Raw genomic sequence first — 25,108 nt, 5'->3', positions numbered from 1 at the left:
CCGGTCACCGATCATGGCCTGATTAGGCAACGGGTGCTGCATTCAGGGCGTTGGTAACCGGGATGACAACATGATCTCCACGAACCAGACCGTCAGGTAGTGCATGGTAGATTCCCGGCCATGGTGCCTGGTGGCCTGGTGGCCTGGTGGCCTTGTTGACTATAGTGTGATTTCCCGATTGGGGGGTATGCTTTGTTTGCTTTGTTTGCACCCTCCAATCTAGCCTGGTCCGGGATCGGCCTAGCGCCGCCCAGGGAGAGCAAGCACAATTCAAACCCAGACAGACGCTCTTAGAGTAGATAAGGTTACCCGGTTACCAAGTAGCTCCAGAAGCACATTGCTAACCTTTGACAATTATACTTATTCACTTGGTCCACATTGTGGCCACTCTAACTCGGATTGATCGATCCCAATTAAAAATGACACCAGCGAAACAAGCACTTGCCAAGAAAAGGTTAACCGAAGTCGACTGGGCCTTCAGATGAAACGCCCCAACCATTACGAGTCATGAACGAGGTAAGCGGATTCTAGACGAGGACGCAGCCCGCTGCGTGATTTACATGAGATTTATATGACATCTGTCACAGTCAAGCGACAATGCAAGACATATACAAAGCGCAAAAAGAGTACAAGTGCACGCAAAAACGCTCAATTAAACCAGAAGTGACATCAAACAAACGTGACAAACCACGTCCCAATCACTCAACGCCAATCCAATCATCTAGGGAACGAACTGTCTAACAGATTCTATCGCTGTGAACGCTGCGATCGTCGAGTGGACTGTCGGCGGAGAATGGAGTCTCGATGATCCATGCCCGACGATGTGCCATTGTCCTGCCGGTCGGTCGACGGCATCCGGCTGAAGCTGGAGGTCCGTCGGCGCACGCGTCGCTCGGCATCGGTGATCTCATCTTGATGCAAATGCTCGGATGGGAGAAGAATGGCCCGATCCAAGGTGTAGGGCAAGCCACGATGGCGGCCACGAATTTGCATGGCAATAATAACCAATTTTGACAGGGTTCGGAATTGACTGGCAAACGAGGCATTGGACCCCGGGTAGCCAAGAGACATGCCAACCGTACCATAGGCGGAGACAACTTCGAAAAGAACAGACCAGATTTGGAAGTTATACTGATCGGTGCGCTGGAGACGGTCTCCCTCGACGATGGTGATGATGAACAGCCCCAGGAACACGTACCACAGATCAAAGCTGAGTTGTCGTCGCAAGTGAGTTCCGATGTAGCTGGGCGCAGTCTGGTTATCATCATCATCCTCTTCCTGGTCGGCATACACCCCCAAACTCTTCTCCTCGTACACATTGGTTCGTCGCAGGGAAATGGCGATCGGGAAAACGGATATATACATCATGATCAGATAGGATACCTGCACGGCAGGATGGATGTCGGACAAAGACACGACCGAGAACCCGGCAGTTCGAGTGCAGGCTGCCTGAAACAACCCGTCCAGAATGCGAATACCAACGGGGAGCTTCGTCACGGTGGAATCGTTCAAATCCAGGATGATGAAAAAGATCACATCAATTCCGTTCAAGGCAATCAAGATCGCAAATAACCACCAGGTAGCATTGCGAGGGAAAAGAAGAGTGAAGCAGCGGCGAGGATGATCCAGCAGGAACCTCAGTTCTTCCCAGAGAGGGCTTTCCTTGCGGGTGAGTTTGGACAACATCCAGATGATCAGTCGAAGCATACAAGGGAAACCTGTATTGCCGATGACGATGAGGAACGTCAAAAGTAGCAAGGGGAAAATGGCATCCTGGAACGACATCATCGAATCCGGGGTGATTGAAAAACCGACATCGTTGAAGGACGATGCGGCGGTGAAAATCGCCCACCACGGTCGGCCCTGGCCGATCTGGGTGACCGCGGAGCCCCAATGCGTGGTCATAATCCATCCCACGAGACAGATTATTCCCAGTAGGTGAAATAAAACGTAGTACGACATCAAAACAACTGCGAGTGTTTTCAGCGCACGATATTCTATACCACCCAGCTCGTCTCGTTGCTCTTCGGTCAAATCGACAAAATTGGAATTGCGGGCGACCGTGGCGTTCCAGCTGAGATACGGAAGCGTGTTCCGGTCTCGTTCCTGCGTCAACGAGCGGTATACGCTGGTAAAGGTCGGTCTCCGGGTGGTCGTGCGTTGCAACGGCGACGGATCATTGACATCCTTCGTTTCATGCATCGTGGGGCGAGTGTCAAGACGCGGGAAAGTCGAGTTTCTCGTCTTAGTCCGTACCATGTCCGGCTCGTTGATGGTAATGTGCGGTGCGCCCAGAGGTCCCACCTGATCCTCCTCCTCCTCCGAATGCCGATTGTCTGCCTCGTCACGACCCTTAGTCCGCGGTGACGGAACCTCCTGGATTTCCTCCTGATCCTCGAGCACCTGGGGCACGCCGCCACGATCGTATTCCCTCGGGCTCGGAATGCGCAACGCCCCGGTATTCTTCCGCTGGTTCTCCAGGAACGCGATATGCTGGTCAGGACTTAACTGAGTGGGGAACCGGAGGCTGCCTAGACCAAAGCCTAGTCTGCCTCTCTGTGCTTTCTCCTCGTCCTCCGAAACGCTATCGTCTTTACCGGCACCCGATACAGAACCCGAGTCGCTCATGTCGGGGGATGGGGATTGCTCTTGAGGCATTTCGCCAGTATTTTCCTGGGTGCTGCGCATCACGACAATTGAGCGGTTCCTCACGCCATTTTCCTCCACGTTATACGACTCGGGGTCCTTGTCCTCGGTGATGGTGCGCAATCGGGACCGGGTGTGACGCAACGCTCGGGCGTCTCGAACGACATGCTGGAACCGTTTTTCAAACCAATACAGTCGCACAAAGACCAACATCGTATGAATGAAAATCGGAGTGGTCAACATCGACACGAAATATAAGAGGACTTGCTGGTAGGTGAACAACAAGTTGAAATCCACGGTGTTGAGCCCACTCTGGGTGGCCGCACCCGCGCAGAAGAAAAGAGCATCGATGTAGGCGAGATTACTACCACCAAGCATGATGACGGACGTAAGGAGGATGACGAAGATGATGTAGGTGTAATGAAGGAAGATGAAATTCAAATGAACGTCCTTGAGCAACGGAATGCGAGACTTGATCTCCGCCGCTGAGCGAAGAAAAGCGGACGACATCCTGACAATGAAGAGAGAGCCCGCCGCGCCCCCGCTATACCGCCGATCCGAGCCGTTGGGAATGCAGGTCGATCGAGTATCGTCACGAAGCCGAAAGTCCGACGCGAGGGGTAGGATAGGAAGGAAGAGACAGTGGGTTCCAAAGGCGACTAGAGATCGAAGATTCGGGATAAACAATCAGCCCGCGCGGTGCAGCGGCGGCCTTATCGTGGGCACACGAGGGTCAAAGTCCAAAGGAATGTCCGTTGATCGCAGTCCCCCGGAGAATAGGAAGAAATGATCGTGCAGAAGGTAGCACGAATGCAAGGATGGGACAGCCACAGCTAGCCTCTAGACATTGCCCAGCGACATCTGAACGAAGCAAGGATTCGAGACAAAAGCATGCTGGAGATGACGATGGATGCGGCAGATCAAGTCGATTATATGGCCGGTAGGCCGTGACGGGAACCAGGAGAACGAACGAGGGGAGATGCCGATGAACTGTCCTCTGAACCGAGTACGAAGTGAATTTTCGAGCGCTTTTGAAGGGAAGATGCAGAGAAGGAAAAAGAAAAACACAAGCAAAGCTAAAAAGTGGAAATTCGCGAGAAAAAGCAAAGAGCGGCGGCGAGAAAAAGCAACGGGGGGAATCCGACTCTGGGAGTTCTTGGCACCGCTCAAAGTCCTCAGGCAGCGAAGGCTCGGCTGCATTACCGCTTTCTGCCCCGATCGCCCACTTCAATTTCCATTTTCCGCATGCATCTCTGAGTCTGTCTGTCAGATGCAGTCATCTCACCGACGACCGTCTCCTGTCGAGCTGAATCCGTCTGTTCTTGGACCGGTGGCGGTGCTGTTCCACACTCGACGCGCCACCTGGTCGGTCTGAGTCTGGGTCCTGCCGAGTCTTTGCAAAGTCTGACGCTTGGAATCGCTTGGGTGCGCTCTAAAGTCTGAGTCTGTTGCTGCCTGTTCCCACTCTCTGGTGTCCGCGGGCTGCGACCGGTGTCAAACTTACGGCCCAATCATGAGAAAACGTCACCGATCCATAATCTGACCCATCTCCGTTGACCATCAGGGACATGAGGAAACTAGTCTAACTAGTGAACTAGGAGTCGGAGCTTAAGTGGGGACTGTTCAATTAAACTACGAGACACCGTCGGTCTAAATTTTCGGGCATTCTGCACCTTCTTGGCTGCCTAATTAGGGGTCATTGATTTGATATCACAGCGTATAATCTCTCAATTGCTTGACCCAGACTCATACCAACCTGAACATCAACGGTAATTGCGTTGCGACTCATATTCAGCAGATCCTCGTCGAACTGAATCCGACCCTTCTCGAATGCCACGATAATCGATGACCCTCCATATTGAAAGATCCCCAACTCGTCCTTTGCGAATGGTACTGCTCGTGGATCCTACAGCGTACACCTTGTTAATATCTCGCGAAAAAGAAGAGGAATAAAAAGGAGAGAAAAGAAGCGACTGATCCATGACCAAGTTGCTAATGGAGAAGCGATCGCGCTTGATCCAGAGCCCTTTGCTTTCGTTGACGGTTCCATACGCCACGATACGTGAGTCCGTGACGACCACGGCGCTGGCAAGATCCTCCTGCTCGTGAATCGGTCGACCATCGGACCCGTGTGCGCGGGAGAAGAAATCCTCAGAGAGATCGGGTAGGCGGCGAGATCGGAGGGCTCGAATTGGGTCATGTTGATGTGGCAGTAGTCGACGAATTCTTTGATCCGGTGACGAGAGGCTGGGGTGCTTTCTCTTCGTCTTGACGTGAGTTAGATGCAGTCGCTTCCGTAGAATGGGGATGTATGAGTTCGGCATGCCTCCTTCGATCGCTGGGTTGTGCATGTAGAAACGCATGGCGTGGGTGGTGTCAATCCATTCTGGTAATGGGTTGAACAGCAGCAGTAATTTCAGCTTCTTGATAAGTGGTTGCTGCTCGCGGATCTCTTTGCCGGTCTGTCCTCACTAGCGATGTTTTGGGTCACCCGGACCTGTCTACGACCAAATAATGGGATCAGATATTCATTATTGATGTCAGTATTGCCAAGGTCGGCGGCGGTCCATATACGAAGGCATTACCCATGGCTCTCTGGATGGAGTATATTGTAGACGGTTCTCTCCCCAATGACGTCAGCTTTGGCCGCTTACAACCGTCGAGGGGGATTCATCCACCAATGGATCATGTTAGATTGCATTATCATGTCCTTGTATTCATAATAAATTATGTTGTAATCACATTGATAGAGAAGACAGCGAGAGAATAAACAATGCCTTCCTATCACACCATATTAATCGAAAAACAGAACAATCCGATCCATCATCGCGTCACCATACCAGTGACAAACAGCCGTTCCGTTCTAGTTATCCCCCATTCCGACAGCGTTCTTAACCTTCTCGCCACTATAGGAGACCGCCGTTAGCCACACTGCCTAGACACTTCCCTCCCCCAGATGACTTACATAGTCTGCGAGCTACCGCCATGAGCCTGATTGTCTGTTTCGCCACGAGCACTGTCAAAAGCGCGCTGCGTGGCGGACTTATCCTGGTTGGGCTGAGCAGCACCGAAGATCCGGTCCGAGGTATCTGTGAAGGTCTCGGAGATCTTGTCGACGGTGGACTTGGACGAGTCAGGCGTGATCTTCTCTTCCGCCTCTGCAAGGGATGAATATGTTAGACCCTTTCATCTTCGTAATGTAGTTGATTAGAGACTGAAGAGGACTTACTAGTGGAGAAGTCTTTGCGGCCGAAGTCAGTCATGGTTGTGGATGTTTGAAGAACTTGGTAAATCTTTGACTTGTTGGGTACATATAAATGAAATTTCTTTAGGATTCTTACGAGAAGGGTGGTCACTTGGCTTTTTATATCTGTGAGTAGGTATACGGTGGACCCTACGTCATGTTGACGGCTCCCTTATGAAAGCAGCATTACGATCTCCCCACGTCATGATAATTTACACATGTCATCAATCACATATGGTAATTTTTACAATTGTTGCTCCTCTGAGCATAGTGGCTGCATATTCTTGTAAGTATTCCCTGATTAGAGGCTAGACATGGCGTGCGGCGCAGATTGTGTAGAAAATAGTTCGCAACTATTAGGGCTCTGGAATATCAACGGCAGATAATATATTACTTAACGACGAGTCATCATGACCGTATTCCATGTTAGCTACAGACAGAATGCAGCAAATTTTATCAGTGCCAACAAATCATACCTAACGCGGAGTATCTACCCATCATCGATCGACTGCATACCCATCAAGTTGTCACAAGGGGTAGAAATAGTATCCAACATGAACTATTCCCTATACCCCAGATCCTACCTTGTCCAAGTACATACAAACTGGACATAGGCCGAGTAATCCCCACTCTATCAACACAGAACCCAACCACCTATATACAAACACCATCCAACACATCACCTAAAGCTGATACCCATAATGCCACCCCTCCCTCCCCAAATCCTCTCTGACTTTATAATTCTCCTCCGCTAGCCTCACCAACCCCATATCGACATCCACCGTCCGCACACCTTCCTCAGAACCCATTTTCCCAACAGCTCCGAGGGCAGGAACATGCACGCCCGAAAGACCCAGGAACTTGGCTTCACTGTCTTCGTCGGAGGACGCGGCGTTGGCGAAGACCACGGCGCAGGTGTTTTCGAAGCAGCGGGCCGTGAGTAGTGATTCGAGGAGGAGGGTCTCGCAGTTTGGGTTGGCCGCTAGAAGGGCGGGGGAGGCGTCGTGTTTCGTCCCTTTTCTTGAAGTTAATAATTCTTCGTCTTTCTTATGTCGGGTAATAAACTCGATCACCAGAGCGAATTCCGAAGATAGAGGGACAAAGAAAAGAAACTCACAATAAGTCGGCACAACCACCACCTCCGCGCCCCTAATAACCAATTCACGAAACGCCTCCGGAAACGCCAAATCCCAACAAATCAACAACCCGACCTTCCCGATCGGCGTATCAAGAACCTCATGACGCTCGTCGACCCCAGAGGAAGTCAAATGCGGGCGCTCAGGATGCCAGATGTTTTTCTTACGGTAGGAGCCGAGGATGGACCCGTCGGTCGAGATGAAGTACGCGGTGTTGTAGAGCCGGTCGCCGTGTTTCTCGACGATGGTGCCAGGCACGAGACAAATTTGGAGTTCGCGGGCAAGAGACTGGTAGGTTGATAGGTAGGGTTGGGTGGTGGATGCTTGTGTCGCGTAGAGAGGGGAGGTGGGGGTGAATCCGTTGAGGTGGTACCTGGTTGCTTGGTTAATAGGATGGTTGTGGACTGATTTAGAGGGGTTGTTTACTCAGGAAGAACGACCAGTTCGGCGCCTTGCGATGCGGCTTCGCGAATGTATTGGCATGCTCTCTTGTGATTGTATTCGACTTCGAGGTCCTATATCGAGGTTAGACCTTTCATTCCATTCTGGAAGTTTGCTGGAGGGGAAAAAACGATTGGAAGCGGACTTTGATATGCCATTGACCGACGGCGATGCGCTTAGTTGGTGCCATTTTTGTTAGGAGGTGACAGGTACAAAGTACACAGGGGTGAGATGATGGAGATAGCTTTAAGAATATCGCGGGGAGTTGGAGTAGATCGTATCAAGTGGGTCAAGGGAATTGGGGTAGTGTGGAGGCGAATGGAGGAGGTAATGCGGACTTTATTACTTATTACTTTATTCATCTTGTCATCCCGGTTATCTGCGGCGTGCTTTCCCCTATAATTTGATTGTTGGTCTTGTCTTTTGGTTATTGTACATAGTTGGGATGGCGGCTGGCAAGGAAAACCGTTTCTCTTTGGGCCCTCTTCATTACAAGATAAACCGAACTCCAATTAGTAATATGCATTTTCAATATCCATAGATCCACGCTCACATCAAGTGAACGTCAAATCCATTACTTATATACACATCTCCCCAGAGCCTGATGTACCCAGCACATGTCAAACTCCCCACTCAATCCTCAACGCACTTAAAAGTTAAAGGTGTGGGCGTTGATGGTAATGGTATCAACCTTGAAGGTCTTGTTGTCCTCGGTGTTCAGGCCAGTCGAGTCGGCGTTGTTGAGGCCAAGGGTGCCGGCGAAGGTAGAGTCGGCAGCGTTCAGGATGATGGTGGTGTCGACGTACTCTGCTCGAATTAGCAATCATCCTCATAATTACGGTCATGGGCGTAAGCAAGCTAGACGGGAAACGTACTGTGAGCAGCGACCTTGCTCTTGGAGGCGTTGTCCTGAGCCTCGACGGCGGTACCCCAGCCCTGGGCTTGACCGGAGCCTGAAGTTTATGTTAGTGCATTGTAGGACTAGAAATCGGGGGAGAGGCTTACTGGTCGACAGGGTGGAGACAACTTCACCGTTGATGGAAACGGTCTGGTCGTACTTGCTGGTCTCGTCGTTGAACTTGTCTATTTGGTGTGGTTAGTTGATGTCGATTCGAAGAGCGGATGGAAGATACGTACAGTGCATCTTGACCTCGTCACCAGCAGAGGCAGGGACCTGCTTTCCGCCGAGCTGTTCACCTGTTGTCCTGTTAGTTATGTAAATCAGACAGCTTCGCAGGACGAGTACTTACCCTGAAGGGTGCTAGCCCAGGTGCACCACTGTCCCTCCTTGGCGCCACAGTTGCTTCATAGTGTTAGTTACCTCCATCGCAAGTGTCGCAATTAGGGGACCCACGCGTTAGGGTCCGAGAAAGAGACGGCGAGAGCCTGGATCAGATCGCCACCGCTGGTACCCATGCCGGGCCACAGAGCGAGACGGTCCTCCTGGGGGCTGGGTGCCTCAGGCAGAACCAACGTGGTAACTGCTTCCTTGATCCATGACTGAGTAGGTCCAAGAGAGAAAGCAGGACCGAATTCAATGCTCTCCTGAGCGTTGACGAGGACGACAGCGGCGAGGGCGGCGAGGGCAGCGAAGCTATGCATGGTGGGCGGTAGAAGGGAGGTGATATCTGAGGAACAGGTCAGGATGAATTGGCGGGAACTCCAAGGGAAACAGGGTCTTATATACCTAGCAGTTCAAAAGCGGAGAGAATCCTATTTACCCTGTTCGAAGCCCATATTTCTCCGTCCATACGATTCAGGGCCAGTTAATCTCCGGGACACTGGTGTAGTTCAGGGGACGGGAGTTGTTTCACCTCGGAGGTTGGTCCGCCCTAGTGTCATTCCTATACAGGGTGGATCCACCAATGTTTGGGATTGAGCCATGGGTGGGTTTGCCAGGTCAGGGTACCTAAACGGCAAACTGCCGTTCTTGGTCGTGCAGTAGTGCTTATATTGACAGGGTGGGGAAATTTTTCGACAGATGCAGCTGTTACGGAGTGAGTACCTTGCCGGACAAATGTTTGAACCCATGCTTCGCTTAAAAGGGGAGGTCAGAATACACTCTCTATTTCTAGGCCAGTCCTGCATGAAAAGCACAGATATCATTCCAAGGAGTCCATTTACACCGCACTGATAGCTTATATTATATTGCTCTCACCTAACCAACGGTGGATATGGGCTGATTCCAAGCCAGCCAAGCTTCACGGGTTTACTGCTTACCGGCTCCACAGTTAACTACCCAGGAGTGCTTAAATTAACATGTTTTTAGTTCATGACTTGATATTGCAAGTGAAACCCGATATATCAAGCCTTGTTGACTGCTGACTACGGTGTAGCGTTCATTTTGTTGGAAACTACGCTCTAGGGTCACAATTTCTCGAATAAATGTTATTATGGTCTGGCGTCCAGAACTCGATGGCTAATTCTACAAGAATACCGAAAACAATTTATTCAGAGAGTTAGAAAAATAAAGATTAATGCAAGAGTCCTGACTCTCTTCATTCTTTGATTCCCCTTTCCATAACCCCATCGACTTAATTGAACACAGCCTTATGAACGTCCAGACCGTGGGCCTGTACGATGTAGCAAATTAGCAATCGAATGCCCTAAATTACCCTAATATGTTACCTATTTCATAAATAATTAATGGCATGCATATATTTTGTTTCTACTCCGTAGTTGGATAGCTCTCACTCATGTCCTTCTGCCCCTATTCATCACACCTGAAGTCCGCCCCTCGCCCGAATGTCGACACAAAACATACGTAGAAAACACAAGACTAACAAACGATTGAATTTACTTTCTATAAAACAGCAACAAAAAAAGTAATAGTAACTATGGTACTATACATGAACAAGAAACAAGCTGCCACGCCAAGCTAAGCTACTAGGTAGGTTAAGAGGAACTGTATTCTAGGTAGATGACGAAAGAGAAAACGTGACTCAAAGAAAAAGAAGAAACAACATGATCAAACCACAAAACAATCATTATGATAGGCGATACAAATTCATGATATGAAATCTTGACAACCCAAGCCCACCTGACATCCGAAACAGAAAATAGAGGAAAGAGAGGAAAGAGAGGAAGGGCAGGGCAGGGCAGAGAAAAGACAAAGAACAAATCGTGTCATGTTGTGTTGTGGTATGGTATGGAAGGGCTCGAAACTGCGTAGCGCAAAGGAACAGATGAACGATGAACATAAATAAGGGAAACTTTAGATACGTAACTTCCTCGCGCGTGAGATAAAAATTCCTCCTCCCAAAAATCAACGGCCAAGAACTAGACTTGCGCTGGTTTAAGAACCGAAAACCATTCTTGTCTTTTCAAAATATGAGATGTAGAGGAGGGTGGGTGGAGGGCATCTATTGCACTTGGCTGACGATTTCACTGGCACGAGCCAGACTTTCCACCATTTGCTGGCACTCCTTTCGTCGGCGGATAGTGTAGTCGCTTTCCTTCAGCAGGTCATCCAGTTCGCTGTTGCGGTACATGTTCTCGAGAAGTTCGCCTTGCATCGCATCCTTAGAGAATCTGACCGGTCGTTAGCATAGGCATAATAGTAGGATCAATCAAGACATACTGCACAAGGGTATACATGATGGCCTTAGGAACCATGTCAATCATAGTCCGCTTGACGATGTTGAAGTAGGACGTAATAAGCAGCTCTGTCCTGCGTTAGTCCCCACATAAAACCACATAAATCATATACCGGGTTGTACGTACTGATCACCTCAACCTCCGTGCTCTCACGCTCAGACAGCGAGGCCGACGCCTTCAAAACGGGTGGGGGAGGCTCCATAGCAGCCATCTTCTTCTTGTTCTTCGAAGCCCAGAAACTACCGAAGAAGCCAGAGCCGCTGCCGGCGTCCTGGGTAAGGTCCACCGACGGGCTGCCGGCGCGAGGAGGAAGCGGTTTGCCGGTCTTCGGGTCGACCTGGGTAGGCTTGCTGGCTTGCTGGCGTTCATTGACAATAGTCATAGCCTTGTTCTGTCAGTATCTGGTAGGTAAAACGCCGGTAATATCTGACTTACACGTTGACCGTTGAGGAAATCGGGGTGACCAGTGTTGACGTAGCAGGCCTCCATCGAAATCAAGTCATGCACAATCTTGTTCGTCGGATCCATACATTTCTTGAAGAAACTGATAACAACCGCATGGAACTTCTCCTTTAGCATAGGGTATCTGCGGAACAGCTGCTTGTTCAGAAGCTGGCCCAAAATGCGCACAAGCTCGTCGTAGACCAGCGAGATACATTTCAAGCTAGGATCCTCCAGTCGCCGGATCTGCTGCTTGACGATCAACTCGAAAGCGGTGGTACCGACGAACAGCGCGGGCGAAGAACCGGAGGAGTTGTACAGGATGGTACGGATGTCAATATCCTTGACATTGTCGAAAGGATCGACCGCCTTGATACCGTTGGAGTACAGTTCGTGGAAAACAAAGCTAATACGGGCACCACCCGACAGCTCCATACTCGAAAGCTCCTGGTTGTTACCCTCCAAGACAGTGCGGTATTCGTTGCTGAACTCCGTGATGATGTTCAAAACGATGTTTGCGCTGTTACCAAGCAACGAGTCACCCAGCTGCGACAATTCCGAGGTGTATTTTTGGAGGGAGGACGAAATGCGGGCCTTGATGTCGGGCAAGGTTTGTTTGATGTGCATCATCAGGATCTAACAACAGTCAGTCAGTATCACCACACCTCCTCGATTCAAACGCGGCAGGACGCACCAAATTCAGCTTCCGGGCCAGATACGGCGTTCCGCAGTAGGACGACTTATTCCGATACGCTTTATGTCCCTCGAAGAAATTCTTCTCATGCTCCAGGGCGTAGGCGATGGGTCGTTTGTTCTCAATGTCCCGCTGACCACGGTTGACCACCGGCACGTATCCCAGGCGCAGAGGGATAATCCTGCCCGCAAGAATATCCACCACATCGGTTCCCTCGTCCATCAGATCGACCTTGGTCAACACACCGATGGTGCGCTGACCCTCCGGATCGACCTCACGTGCCAACTTCAAGCCGTCGGAGTTGGCCAGATCCTGGTTGGCCGAGGTGACGGCCAGGATGATCGCATTGGGCTTGCTGATGTACTTCAAGACCATGTCGCGGATTTGCTTCTCGATATCCTTGGGTTGATCGCCCACCGGCACCTTGGTCAGACCGGGCAGATCGACCAGGGTGAGGGTCAGGACGTTGGGCGAGTAGATGCGCAGATTGATGGGGGCGGGCGAGATTCCGGCATTGCGGCCGACCTTCTGCTCCGTCTCGCGCACAATCTCCTCGCGAATCTTGTTGAAATCGTAGAACTTCTGACCGGGGATGTGGAGAAACTCGCCGTACTCGTCCAGGTTGGCCTCCTTATCCGTTGTTTCCAGCTTCTCCTCCTGAGCACCGTTCGCTTGCGCACTCCGCGGGGGTCGGTTGATCAACTGCAGGATAAGGGGTCGTCGAGTGACAATGCCGGATCCACGGGGGAGGCTGTTGTGGAAAGAACCCCCTGGTTAGCCTGTTGTTCTCCACATCACACAATGACATGCATCCACAGGAACCCTTACAAATCGCGACCGACTATGTTTTCCAAAACCGAACTCTTACCGCTAGACTGCGAACCAACGACGGCAATTTGAGGCAGATCGATGGGGTTGTGAACCTAAAAAGCGAACAAGCGGTGTCAGTCAAGTCTCCGACGGAGGGGCTGCGGGAAACAGGCCACTGCATTTTCAATCAATAGAAAAACCACTTACCCCGACTGTCGTAAAGACATCCTGCAGCTTATTGACCAGCGAGATCAAGCTAGGATCGTTCACATTTATGCTGCTCACGAGTCAGAACGGCGGTAGTCAACACGAGGGACCAGGGGGTGGGGGGAGAGAGCGCGCACGAGAGGCTCGTCGGGCTTGCCATGGCAGGCGACAGATCCAGGAAGCGGGTATGCAGCGAATTGGAGAAAGAAAAAGAGAAGAAAGGGGCAAAGGGGAAGGGTTATATAAAGAGAGGATGAACCCAGCGGGAATCCGGCGTGCGGAGGGAGCAAGTAGCAGGGAGCAGATTAGCGTAGAGTCGGAGTGGAGGAAGAGAAGGCGGGAAGGTCGAGAGGAACGGCCAAGTGTAGACTTTCGCTTCCGTTGCAGTTCTCGGCCTTTGCCCAGCCGCAGTCGCTGACGGAGTAAGTAGTACTAGTCAACAACCACCACGTTGGACAGGGGTTTGGGGGAAGTCTAGGTAGCAGTATATTTGAACAGGTCACAACCCCCATCCGGTGCCCATGACTCTGAATGCTTCTGTTTGTTAGGCAGCCTCCATCGGACAGGGACGCGTCATGTGCTTTTTGGCCACCCAAAGCGGCCAAACAATGCTGCCTGAAAAGACCAATTCACAACAACTCCGGGGATTACTTCAAGAATGACGAGATTAATTCATTCAAACATGGCAAAATAACTACAAGACTAAAATGGGAATTTGCTATGCTACAGGCTCTCGACAAAAACAACAGCGCCCGTCTGGTGCGCTCACTCATCCGATACCGAGGCAAAGCGCTCCGACATGTTCTGCAGGACTTTCTCGTACTGCAGGAGAACTTAGTACGGGATACTGGAGGGGGGTGAAGAATGTCAAGACGTACCTTCTCCGTGATGGCCGACTCGTCATCCGGCACTTCGAACTTCATGCTGCGCAGGGAAGTCTGGATGTCGGAAGTGGCGTCGCGCACCTTGGACCAGTTCTGGCCCTGCGCGATGGCCTTCTGGGCTTCGTCGTGGTAGCCCATAAACGCCTTCATCATGTACTCCGTCTTCCACAGAGGACAGAACTGGTCGTAGTCACTGTAGCCGTTCTGCTGCAGGAAGTCGTCCTTCACCATGGCGGCTACGTCGAGGGTGATCTTGTCCGAATCACCCAGGGCCGCCTTTCCGACCAGCTGCACGACCTGGTCCAGGTCCTCGGATTTGGTCAGGAGCTCTCGGATGCTCTCACGCAGACGCGGGAAGTCGGGGTGGTGCTTGTCGTAGTACTTGTCCAAGACGGTGGTGTATTTACTGTAAGACATGGAGGTGTTGATCGACGGGAAGTGCTTCCGCTGGGCCAGCTTCTTGTCCAGACCCCAGAAGACCTGTACGATACCCAGCGTACTAGTAGTGACGGGATCGGAGAAATCACCACCCGGGGGACTGACGGCGGCAACAATACTGACACTGCCGTTTCTCTCGGGGCTTCCCAGAGCCAAACTCTTTCCGGCACGTTCGTAGAAAGAGGCCAGCTTGGCACCTAGGTAGGCGGGGAAACCTTGGTCAGCAGGCATCTCTCCCAGACGACCTGAAATCTCACGCAAGGCCTCGGCCCAGCGAGAACTGGAATCCGCCATCATGGCCACGTTCTTGCCCTGGTCACGGAAGTATTCGGCGATGGTGATACCGGTGTAGATGGAGGCTTCACGAGCGGCGACGGGCATGTTGGAGGTGTTGGCGATCAGGCAGGTACGCTTCATGATAGGCTCTTTGCGACCGTTGATATCGATGGAAAGCTAGAAGCCAGTCAATAGGGGAGCGAGACATTCCAGGCGATGTGTAACTAACCTCCGGGAAATCCATCAACACTTCGGCCATCTCGTTACCACGCTCACCACATCCGACGTAGACAATGATATCACTGTTGGAGAATTTGGACACACTCTGCGAGATGACGGTCTTACCGCATCCGAACGCACCGGGGATACAGACGGTACCACCCTGCACACTGGGGAAGAGAGAGTCCAGCACACGCTGGCCGACGATGAAGGGAGCGTCGGAGGACAGCTTGTCGTTCACCGGGCGCGGCACACGGACGGGCCAGGTCTGCATCATTCCATGCTCGGACTTCTTGCCATCGAACTCGATCTCCAACAGCTTCTCCTCGACGGTGTAGCTTCCGGCCTCGGCGATCCGAGTGATGGTACCGCGCGCACGGGGCGGGAGGAGGATTTTGTGTTCGTTGAGCAAGCTGTTCTCGAACACGGTACCCCAGATATCACCACCCGTGATGTGGTCGCCCACCTTGTACTGACCCGGCGTGAAATCCCACTTCTTCTCGCGATCCAGCGCATTCACCGTGATTCCACGGGGGATGTAGATACCTTTGGATTGGTCGGAGATGGCCTTCAGGGGTCGCTGGATACCGTCGTAGATTGTTTCCATCAAACCGGGACCGAGCTCGACCGAAAGGGGTTTACCCGTCCTCGTGACGGGATCGCCGACCGTTACACCATCTGAAGGCATGCATGTGTCAGTTGATATGAAGCTTCATGGAAGCGATCGAGAGGGGTTGCGCGGAGGTACCCGTTTCTTCGTAAACCTGGATAGTGGCCTTATCGGCATCGATACGGATGACTTCACCGACAAGCTTGTCATACCCAACTCGACACTACAATCACGGAGAATAATTAGCGAACAGGTCCGCCAGATGGCACATGGTCGCAAGGCTTCATTGCTGAGGTGGAGGGAATGACATACCAACTCGTACATAGCACAACCGATCATGTTCTCGGCCACGACGACGGGACCAGAGACGGAGAAGACGGCGCCATGGGCAGCGTCGTCGGTGTCAGCGGCTCTCTTGGATGAGGCCATGGTGTGTGAAACAGGAAGGTGGATGGGGACAGTGGGAAGGGAGGTGGAGGGAGAGGAGTCGTCGGAGCTGTGAGTGCTGCTGGGGAAGGTGGACGAAACGGGCGGTGGCACGGGGCGGTCGGGCGGTGATGACGACCTCGATCCGTCTGCCTCTCTCTCTCGCTGCTGCTGCTGCTGCTCTTGCTCAACACCCTGTCCGGCGATCAGATCCAGCAAGGAGGGGCGAGATTTCAGTCGACGCACTCCCAAGCCTAACATACGGATTGCCAATAATAATAATGATTGGGAGGAGAGTTCAGCCCAATGTCCAATCTGGTCTTGACTGTCTTGGAAGGTTACTCAGCCCGGGTGCTAACTAGTTAACTACCGGTAGTCGCTCGTCCCCCGTGCCGGTCTTGGTCGATCTGTGACTTGGATCAATTATTTTCGGATGGGAGGTAGTTATTATTGATTGATTGCTTTTTCTCCGATGGACTGCCTGCAGTGCCTGGACATGTTCAAACGGCCAATACCAATATTGACGGCATCTCCACCTGCTGGTCATGGCGCAGCGGTCAAAGGCGGCGAGGTTAAATATTCCGAGAGACTGTGAATACTGACCTGGGTCTCTCTCAAGGAAAGCCATTCTGGCGGGTGTACATCTAAATCTGGTCAACAAAAAATTGAGAGTATACAAGGGGGATATCCGCCTATAAATCCATAACTTGGGCATCAATGAGCTTGCCCCTGAGAGTGTTAAGAATCGAATCCCGCCGCTGGCTACCTCTCTATCAAATGGCGGCCAGGTCTATATGGAAGGCTTTCCTATATTAGTCCTTTGATGGCAGTCTCATGGACGCAGTGCCTTACTGAATCCTGACTTCTGCGAGCCGGAGGGATCGGAGCATCCTCTCTGAGTCAACTTCCACACCAATTGAGGAATAAAGGCTGTCACATTCTCCAGAAAATCTGCCTACACCAAAAACACAACTAGCGAATGCATCGAATGAATCTGCCCATGTGTCAGCGGGCGATGATCGTTGTGGATCCGTCCAATCTTCATCGTTTCCCCGCACGGTACTACGGCCTTGGAGCCGGTTCACATGCCCTAAGACGGTGCTACACAAATAGGAATAGGACCTTGCACTACCTCGTTCCATGGCTTCTCCGTGGCTTCTCGGTTGCTCTCTTTTGTATCATCATGGTATTCGCGCTTCACTGTGCTCATGTGAGCTGGGGGGAAGGGGGTAATGCCATGTCTATAAACCCTCGATTTGCACAAGCAGTGCCGATGGGGTTTGTTGTGTAGACTCGTTTCTTTTACAATATTGACTTTTGTTGTCTTGCATGGAATATTATACACTCTTCATTTGTTGTCTAGACTAACGGTTTCGCCTTGTTAATCTACTGCAAAGATGGCTCACCCCACGTCCAAACACGACAAAGGTGATATCTACCACCACTGGGGTTACTCGTTTCGCTGGACGGACCTTCATACCTCCCCAGAGCAGCTCCAGCCCAGGATGTTCACGTACGACAAGCTGGTTGATGAATGTCTCGAGCGCCTGGACGAGATCTCGCCGCCCAAGAGTGCTCCTCGATCTGCATCTGGGCCACCAGAGGCATCGAAAGGACCGAAGAGGGATTTGTATTCTCTGCTTGAGGAACATGCAAAAGAGGATCCTAAGCTCGACCAGCTGTGGACGGAGATCAACACCGTCCCGGAGTGGGTAGACTGGGACCAGATCAAACGAGGACAGGAAGTGTTTTTTCGTTATGGGCTTCCGATACTCAATGTGGTGAGTTTATAGTTCACGGGGCTGGGCTGACTAGATGGGACATTGCTAATAAGAGGCTATGTCATGGTATAGCTGAGCTTCGAAAGCCTCTTGGGCGGCATGTTAGTATTCTCCAGTTATACTTAGACCACCTAACTAACATCATCAGGGGCTCCGGACGCGTTGTCGAGACATTAACCCGCACCGGCGGATTTTCCGCAGACGTAGTACGACGCCGACTACTCGAGACCCTTCAACACGTCCTCCAAGTATCTCTATCTCTCAAGTCCATAAAGCCCGGCGGAGACGGCCACATCTCGTCCGTCCGGGTCCGACTCCTCCACGCCTCAGTGCGCTCCCGAATCCTCAAGCTCGTCGCACAGCGTCCTGAATACTACAACGTCGAGGAATACGGCATCCCCATCAGCGACCTCGACTGCATCGCCACCATCAACACCTTCTCGACGAGCGTCATCTGGATCGGTCTTCCCCGGCAAGGCATCTGGCTCCGCGACGGGGAAATCAACGACTATCTGGCCCTGTGGCGTCTCGTCGCATACTACATGGGGACGCCGACGGAGCCGTTCCGATCGCAAGCGACCGGTCGCGCGATGATGGAGTCGCTCCTTGTGTCTGAGATCAACCCGACAGATGTAGGGAAGATCCTAGCGCAGAATATCATTCTCGGGTTGGAGAATACGGCGCCAACGTATGCGTCCAAGGAGTTCATGGAGGCCATGGCCAGACACCTGAATGGTCATATGTTGTCTGATCGGCTGGATCTACCGCGGCCGAGTTGGTACTATCGGGCGCTGATTTATGGGTATTGTTTTGTTGTGATGGGCGTTTGTTATGGGGTGAGATTGTTTCCGGGATTGGATCAAACGTTTATTGCTGTATGCTTTCTCTCTCCTCCCGTCTCTGTCTATCTTCCGCTTCCCGCCTTACTAAACACACGTATCCAATACTAACATAAAACCCACCCAGTTCCGTCGCAGACTCTACTACACCCTCATCACCGACAAAACCGAAGGACTAGGCGGCGAATCCTTCTTCGAGTTCAAGTACGTGCCGTTCTACACACGCACCACGAAACTCGGGAAACGCAACCAGATCAAAGCAACACAGTACGGGATCGAACATCTAGCGCACCTAGGTCTGCTGGCCGGTCTCATGACCGTGTTGACGTTGTTTTGCGGAACGGTGTTTGGTCTAAAGATGTTGACGACTGGGATGCTTGTTTAGGTAGTTGTATTGAGGGGGTTGTCAGAATGTGCGAGTCAATACTAAGTATATGGGTGGAAGGTATGGGGAAGGGAAGTTAAATGGTAGGTAGATATATAGTTCATGCTAGGTCTATAGTAGGGACGGTTTTAGAAAACTTATCTAACGTTATTTGTCTTCGACCAATTATTTTCATCCAACATTCGAGATCTGAAATTCAATCTCCAGGTTTAGAACTATCTAAACTTCTCTCGTGTTGTATGACAGTATCCCAAACCAAGTCAAATCCGGATACGATACCCATCGTCATCGCAATTATGACGACATCCAACGAGGAACAAAAGAAAACCAAATAAACCATCACCAAAAAAAATAATATAAAATAACATAGTGCCTAATCCCTGAATAAACCTTCAACCCCCTTTACACAGAACCCAACACCAAAAAAAGAAAGAAAGAAAGATAGAAAGAAACCAAAAAAATGGACAAGGGGATCATCGTGCCCCTTCTCGGTGCCCTCCAAGCATGCGTCTCAGTATTGCTCACAATGGCCTACGGGGCCGCGGCGCAACGACTCCGCTTGATCCAGAAATCCTCCATTGATGATATCGCCGGATTAGGCATGAAATTGCTTCTTCCGGCCCTGATTGTCGTGCATCTGGGTGAGCAGTTGGAGTTGGGGAATTTGGCCAATTATGGTCCTGTTGTTGGTATGTATTCTTCTTCTATAAAGGAGTCGGAATATCTAATCGAGTAACCATGCGAATGCTAATCGCTAAACGCTAACCCTACCCAAAACAGCATGGTCAATAATCTACACCACCATCTCAATCGGTCTCGCGTACGTGATCTCCAAGATCCTGAAACTCCCAGCGTGGGTGACTCCCGCGTGCGCATTCAACAACACGACCTCGCTCCCACTGCTTCTGCTCCAGAGCCTCGAGAGCGTGGGCAGTTTGAAGCTGATCATCGAGGATGGAGATACCGAGTCTGATGCGATTGCGCGCGCGCAAAGCTATTTCCTGCTCTGTGCTGTGATTAGCAAAACGATTGGGTATGCGGTTGGGCCGAAGATGTTGAGGGAGGGGGATGAGCAGGATGAAGGGGAAGGGGAAGGTGATGATGATGCCGAGGAAGAGGGACGGTCCCGCGTAGAAGGGTACCACTACCCCTACCCCGGTGAAGGGGTTGATGAGGAGACGTCTTTGCTGGCTAGGTATGGGCCGTTGAAGCGTGAACGAGGGTTGGGGTCGAGGCTGAAGGACTGGATGTCTAGAGCCTCAGTGTCGCTGCGTCGCGTAGGACAGGAGATTCTGACGCCGTTCAAATCGCCGTTCACGGATGTGGCGATCGGGTGTACGCTGTTAGGCGCAGTGTTAGGTCTCGTGCCGCAATTGCATAAGGCGTTCTTTGCGTCGTATGAGGACGGAGGAATCTTCAATGCGTGGCTGACGTCTAGCGTGAAGAATGTCGGGAAGCTGTTCACAACCCTGCAGATATTTGTGGTGGGGGGTAAGCTCGGCATCAGCTTTGAGCAGATGCGAGGCCGTGGAGGAGCTGCTTCGGGCCGAACGCCGTTCAAGGCCGTCGCGACGATTTTTGTCGTGCGGTTGGTTTTGTGGCCGGCGTGAGTGCTTTTCTATCGAGACTTATCCTTGGTGGAGCGATACATGCTAATGAAAGATAGATTGAGTATCTCACTGATTTACCTCCTTGCGAGACGCACGGATCTATTTGGAACAGATCCCATCCTCTGGTTCAGTCTGATGCTGATGCCGGCCGGACCGCCGGCGCTGGTCATTTCGGGGCTGGCGGAGTTGGCTAAGGTATCGCAGGCGGAGAAGATGGCCGTTGCGAAGACGTTGATGGTGAGTATTCCACCATATTAAATTAAAGACAGAGGCTAACTAGCATAGATTCTGTACGCGCTGTCGCCGTTCATCTGTTTCAGCATTACGGGAGCTCTCAAGGCGTCGCAGGCCGTGCTGGAGTATAAGAGCGCCATGTGAATACAAGGGGCGAAGATGATTTGAGATATGAACTCGATATGTTAATTCAGATCATAGACTGTTAAGGATCATCACGCATCCAGTATAATCTGTGTACAGTACAAACTCCTTCCCATCCACTTCATTCTCCTTTTCGTAAGCTGCATCATTCATTTCATTTTCACTTCCATATCCAGTTCAAATCGACAGTAGAATGTGGGAGGCAATTACTTCTGTAAGGGCCAACGGGTTAGCCTCGTGCATTCCAACGATTCCAGGGGCGCTACATACGCCACATCCTTTGCAGGTACACGACTGACCGCAGGTGCAGTTCTGAGGACCAGAGCACCCGCAGGAGCCTCCGCTGCTGCAGTCGCAAGCCATGATGTAGGGTTTGAAGTGAGGTGTGAGGTTGTTCTGAAGGTGTTTTAAGGTTGGAGTGAGGTAGATGGTTGAATAAAGAATGGCAAAAGACGGGACCGCCGCCGAAGATATAAAGGGATGTGGGGAAGCAGAAAGCATCATCATGAGGTCAGATCCCCGCCATTCGGTGTAACCTTTCATTCTTCAGCGTCGCTCCATATTCTAGATCTGAGGATGTTTGCAGAGAGATGGATCATGGTTAAGTCATGTAGTAGAGCTCTAGCCTTACAGGCGAGTCCATCACGACCTCTACTCTAGACGGACCTCCGACGGAAGTTCGGACTCATCCGGAAAAGACTCCGGCACCCCCGAAACGGACGATTGCGGATGTACCCGAGTCCGTCCTTTCAATTCATTCCCCTTGGGTATGCATCCGATTGTACCTAACGGCGCTGCTTGATCGCGGGGATTGAGTCGATCGGGTTTCAACTTTCAAGGGGTTTCGTCCGGGATGCTGTTGATAGTCCACCTGGACCTGCTTCACTGGTACCAGATGGCCGGGTCTCCACCGTTGACGTGGGTTTCAGGGCGTTTCGTTTCGAGACGAGCTTGCCTTCGTTTCTTTCATGTCAATTTTCTCGATCGCTTGGGCTTGGGCTTCGTGTATCAGTCGCCAGGGTCAATCATGTCGACTGTCTGAACACCAACACCGGACCACAATGGCCCATCTGTCGGAGCAGGTGATGCGTTGATCTCCTTCGAATACCCGTTTCCCCTGGCGAGTCAGCCTACAATTAGCTTCTCCCTGTTATCCTCGACTCCAGATTGGCGTAGAGACCAGTCACCTGCGGGGGGATTCCAGCTGATCGAATCGTATTGCGTGTTTTGGCTGGTACTATGTTGGCGAGGTATTCATAGTCCGTAGCCCGTAGTGTTGTTGACCGCCCAGTGTGTTTGCTAGAAACGCCTGTTTTCTTGCTTGTCTATTTATTGCTCTCATAGACCTCTTGCTGAGTTCCCCTTTTGGATCTCGTACATGTAGGGTTCTGAGGGAAGGAAGATGGCTGCTTGAGACCGTTGGTCTTCCCGTGTAGCTCAGAGAGTTACTACGGAGTAGGAATACGTACGTCCACGGGATGACGCCAGAGGAAGGCAATCAAGACTGCGCCGTCATGGAATGGGAGAAAAAGAAAAGACCAGACCTAAAAGCAAGACCTGCCGATATTTCGAACGGTCCCAGGTTCACACTTTTTGCCGTGATAACGTGCCCAAGCCCTGGCGTGACTCGCCCCACGGCGAACTAAGACTGCAACCGCCGATGCTTTGGAAACCTCGTCTTTCCTAACGAACTCTCTCCCTCGCAGATTCCCTCCCTCTCTCTCTCTCTCTCTCTCTCTCGGCTCTCCTACTGCCTTCTCTCCCTTCTTTTCGATCAAATCCCTCATTCTCTGCGGTTCTTGTTTCTTTACTGTTTGTACAGAATCTCAAGCTCTCCCTTGTACTTACTACTTACTTACCTACCTTCCTCCCCTCACCCCTCCACATCGTCGTCCCTTCTCCGTTGGCGCCTTCCCCGAACCTCACTAAGACACTAAGTCACCTTACCTTACCGATAAGAACCTCTCCTCTCCGCCCGTGCATTCCTGGGGCGTTTTCTTCGACTATCAATCAACCCCCCTACCCCAACTTATCATTTTACCTCACCCCTCCTCTTTCTCTCTCACCGACTTCTATCTCGCAGTCCAACGATTAAAAACCACCACCAAAAAAAAAAAGGACTACTTCCCCTCTTTCTTTCCGACCATTGGCAGACCTCCAAGCCTCTGACGAGCTTTTGACAATCTAATCCCCGAGCTTCTTCGGCGAGCATCACAGTGACCCGCCGCTGTTAAGAGATCTGCTCCCCTGGTTCTTCTACAGAGCTAGGTGAACGGGCAGATCTACAAAGCCTTCGAGCTGGCAAACGATTCACCCACCTATACACCCTCCGCCGCTCCCGACCACCCCATTCCTCCTATCCCCTCCCGATCTTCCTCGTCCCGACCGAACAGCTACGCCGCCGCCGCCGCAAGCAACCTCCCGCCCTCCTCAAATCCCGTATCCTTCGTCGACGGTTACCGCAGGTCTGCCCGCGTGAACGGGAGCTTGAATTCGTCGTCATCCCGTCGCCGTCGTCGCCGCAGTAGCACCCCCGAGACTTCCGGAGAAACTACCGAGGGTATAACAGGCGGTCGCCTGGGAGAACGCACGGCAAGCGAGGCCAGTTTTCCAGATCACTCCAGTATCCAGTCCCGCACCCTATCAGAAGGCCGTTCGCCATCCCCCAAGCGCAGGCGCCTGGCAAATATGCGTCCGGATGGAATTTCGAGTCTGAATGGTCCTTCTCATGCGTCTAACGGCTCCACTGCGTCCCCGTCCCAGAAGGCGGGTCTTTCTCATGCCTTGAATGGCCAGGCCTCGTTTATTGCGTCCAACGGTGATCTGCACACGAACGGGTCGCAGAAACTACCCCCCGCGTCTTCGACATATTTCGGCCATGATCGAGAGGAAGTCACCCGGATTCTGATCCAGAGTTTGTTCGAGCTGGGGTACAATGGATCGGCGTCGATGCTGAGCAAGGAAAGTGGTTATCAGCTGGAAAGTGCTGGCGTTGCTACATTCCGGGGTGCGGTGCTGGATGGGCGATGGGCCGAGGCCGAGAAGATCTTGATACATTCGTTTTATCCAGATGGAAATGGGCGGTCGTTAAGTAACGGTCGGGATTACACACCTGCGAAGGAGCGATTGGTGCTGGTGGAGGATGCCGAGCTGAACGAGATGCTCTTCTACCTCCGACAGCAGAAGTTCCTGGAAATGCTGGAGAGCCGTGATCTCGCAGCTGCACTCATTGTTCTTCGCCACGAACTGACGCCTCTCAACTACGATATTGCCCGTCTTCATGCTCTATCCAGGTGAGTTTCAACTTCCAAAGTTGTCTATGATCTGCCCACGAGCATTTATGCTAACTGCTGTCAAAGTCTTCTCATGTGCCCTCCTGAGCATCTTCGCGATCAGGTTGGCTTGAACGGCCCAATGGCCTTTTCGCGGGAACAACTCTTATCAGATCTATCCAGTGAGTACCCCAGCCTTCATATTCTACACACTTGCAGAACTAACCACCGCCAGAATCCATCTCCCCGTCCGTGATGATTCCAGATAATCGCCTGGCTATATTGCTCAATCACGTCAAGCAAAATCAAATTAACCAATGCCGATATCACAACACCGCATCTCCCCCGTCATTGTACTCGGACCATACGTGCGACCGCAATGATTTCCCGCTTCGGACAGGGATCGAACTGAACCAACACTCCGACGAAGTCTGGTACTGTCAATTCTCCCATGATGGCACGAAGTTAGTCACGGCTGGCCGGGACCATAGCGTCATCATTTACGACACGACAACGTTTGCCGTCATTCATAAGTTGATGGATCACGACGACGGAGTGGCCCATGCCAGCTGGAGTCCGGATGATACCAAACTCATCACCTGCTCCCAGGACAAAAAAGCTCGCGTTTGGAACGTTGAGGTGAGTTTTTTTTTTTTTTTTTTTTTTTTTTTTTTTTTTTTTTTTTTTTTTTTTGGGGTGTTATAACCGTTGGGTAATTTTTTGGGTTTTAGGGGCCCGGGGGAGTTGAAAACAAAAAAAAAAACAAACAACAGA

General features: G+C 51.5%; 7 protein-coding genes across 7 annotated transcripts; 3 read left to right on the top strand and 4 right to left on the bottom strand.

Moving 5' to 3' along the window:
- Positions 1-747: 747 nt before the first annotated feature.
- KD926_002851 (potassium transport protein TRK1/TRK2) lies at positions 748-5,909 on the bottom strand (the record flags this gene model as incomplete). Its single annotated transcript, XM_053094419.1, has 6 exons — positions 748-3,305; positions 4,399-4,552; positions 4,632-5,108; positions 5,543-5,552; positions 5,612-5,804; positions 5,876-5,909. 6 exons carry the CDS (start codon positions 5,907-5,909, stop codon positions 748-750), a joined length of 3,426 nt encoding a protein of 1,141 aa, XP_052950803.1.
- A 664-nt stretch (positions 5,910-6,573) lies between these two features.
- Positions 6,574-7,657, bottom strand: KD926_002850 (carbon-nitrogen hydrolase family protein; the record flags this gene model as incomplete). Its single annotated transcript, XM_053094418.1, has 3 exons — positions 6,574-7,399; positions 7,453-7,541; positions 7,613-7,657. The coding sequence occupies 3 exons, from the start codon at positions 7,655-7,657 to the stop codon at positions 6,574-6,576; spliced, it is 960 nt and encodes a 319-aa protein (XP_052950802.1).
- Positions 7,658-8,116: 459 nt separating this feature from the next.
- KD926_002849 (uncharacterized protein) lies at positions 8,117-9,069 on the bottom strand (the record flags this gene model as incomplete). Its single annotated transcript, XM_053094417.1, has 6 exons — positions 8,117-8,274; positions 8,343-8,420; positions 8,473-8,550; positions 8,605-8,664; positions 8,718-8,770; positions 8,822-9,069. The coding sequence occupies 6 exons, from the start codon at positions 9,067-9,069 to the stop codon at positions 8,117-8,119; spliced, it is 675 nt and encodes a 224-aa protein (XP_052950801.1).
- Positions 9,070-10,829: 1,760 nt separating this feature from the next.
- On the bottom strand, positions 10,830-16,330 carry KD926_002848 (vacuolar ATP synthase catalytic subunit A; the record flags this gene model as incomplete). The annotated part of the gene is made up of 12 exons (XM_053094416.1): positions 10,830-10,998; positions 11,048-11,132; positions 11,191-11,449; positions 11,500-12,141; positions 12,200-12,950; positions 13,028-13,122; positions 13,217-13,286; positions 13,986-14,038; positions 14,095-14,991; positions 15,044-15,711; positions 15,782-15,866; positions 15,956-16,330. 12 exons carry the CDS (start codon positions 16,328-16,330, stop codon positions 10,830-10,832), a joined length of 4,149 nt encoding a protein of 1,382 aa, XP_052950800.1.
- Positions 16,331-17,466: 1,136 nt separating this feature from the next.
- KD926_002847 (oxygenase MpaB family protein) lies at positions 17,467-19,074 on the top strand (the record flags this gene model as incomplete). The annotated part of the gene is made up of 4 exons (XM_053094415.1): positions 17,467-17,850; positions 17,923-17,951; positions 17,999-18,686; positions 18,817-19,074. The coding sequence occupies 4 exons, from the start codon at positions 17,467-17,469 to the stop codon at positions 19,072-19,074; spliced, it is 1,359 nt and encodes a 452-aa protein (XP_052950799.1).
- Positions 19,075-19,534: 460 nt separating this feature from the next.
- KD926_002846 (Auxin Efflux Carrier superfamily) lies at positions 19,535-21,062 on the top strand (the record flags this gene model as incomplete). The annotated part of the gene is made up of 4 exons (XM_053094413.1): positions 19,535-19,763; positions 19,855-20,680; positions 20,741-20,921; positions 20,970-21,062. The coding sequence occupies 4 exons, from the start codon at positions 19,535-19,537 to the stop codon at positions 21,060-21,062; spliced, it is 1,329 nt and encodes a 442-aa protein (XP_052950798.1).
- A 2,298-nt stretch (positions 21,063-23,360) lies between these two features.
- Positions 23,361-25,108, top strand: KD926_002845 (WD40 repeat-like protein; the record flags this gene model as incomplete). Its single annotated transcript, XM_053094412.1, has 3 exons — positions 23,361-24,355; positions 24,422-24,516; positions 24,570-24,973. Coding segments are annotated over 3 exons (1,494 nt in total), but the record flags the coding sequence as incomplete, so codon positions are not given.

The sequence above is a fragment of the Aspergillus affinis genome (assembly GCF_023601865.1).
Source record: "Aspergillus affinis strain CMG 70 chromosome Unknown NODE_162_length_65894_cov_87_657657, whole genome shotgun sequence".
NCBI lineage: Eukaryota > Fungi > Ascomycota > Eurotiomycetes > Eurotiales > Aspergillaceae > Aspergillus > Aspergillus affinis.
This window is presented reverse-complemented; position numbering and strand designations above follow the sequence as displayed.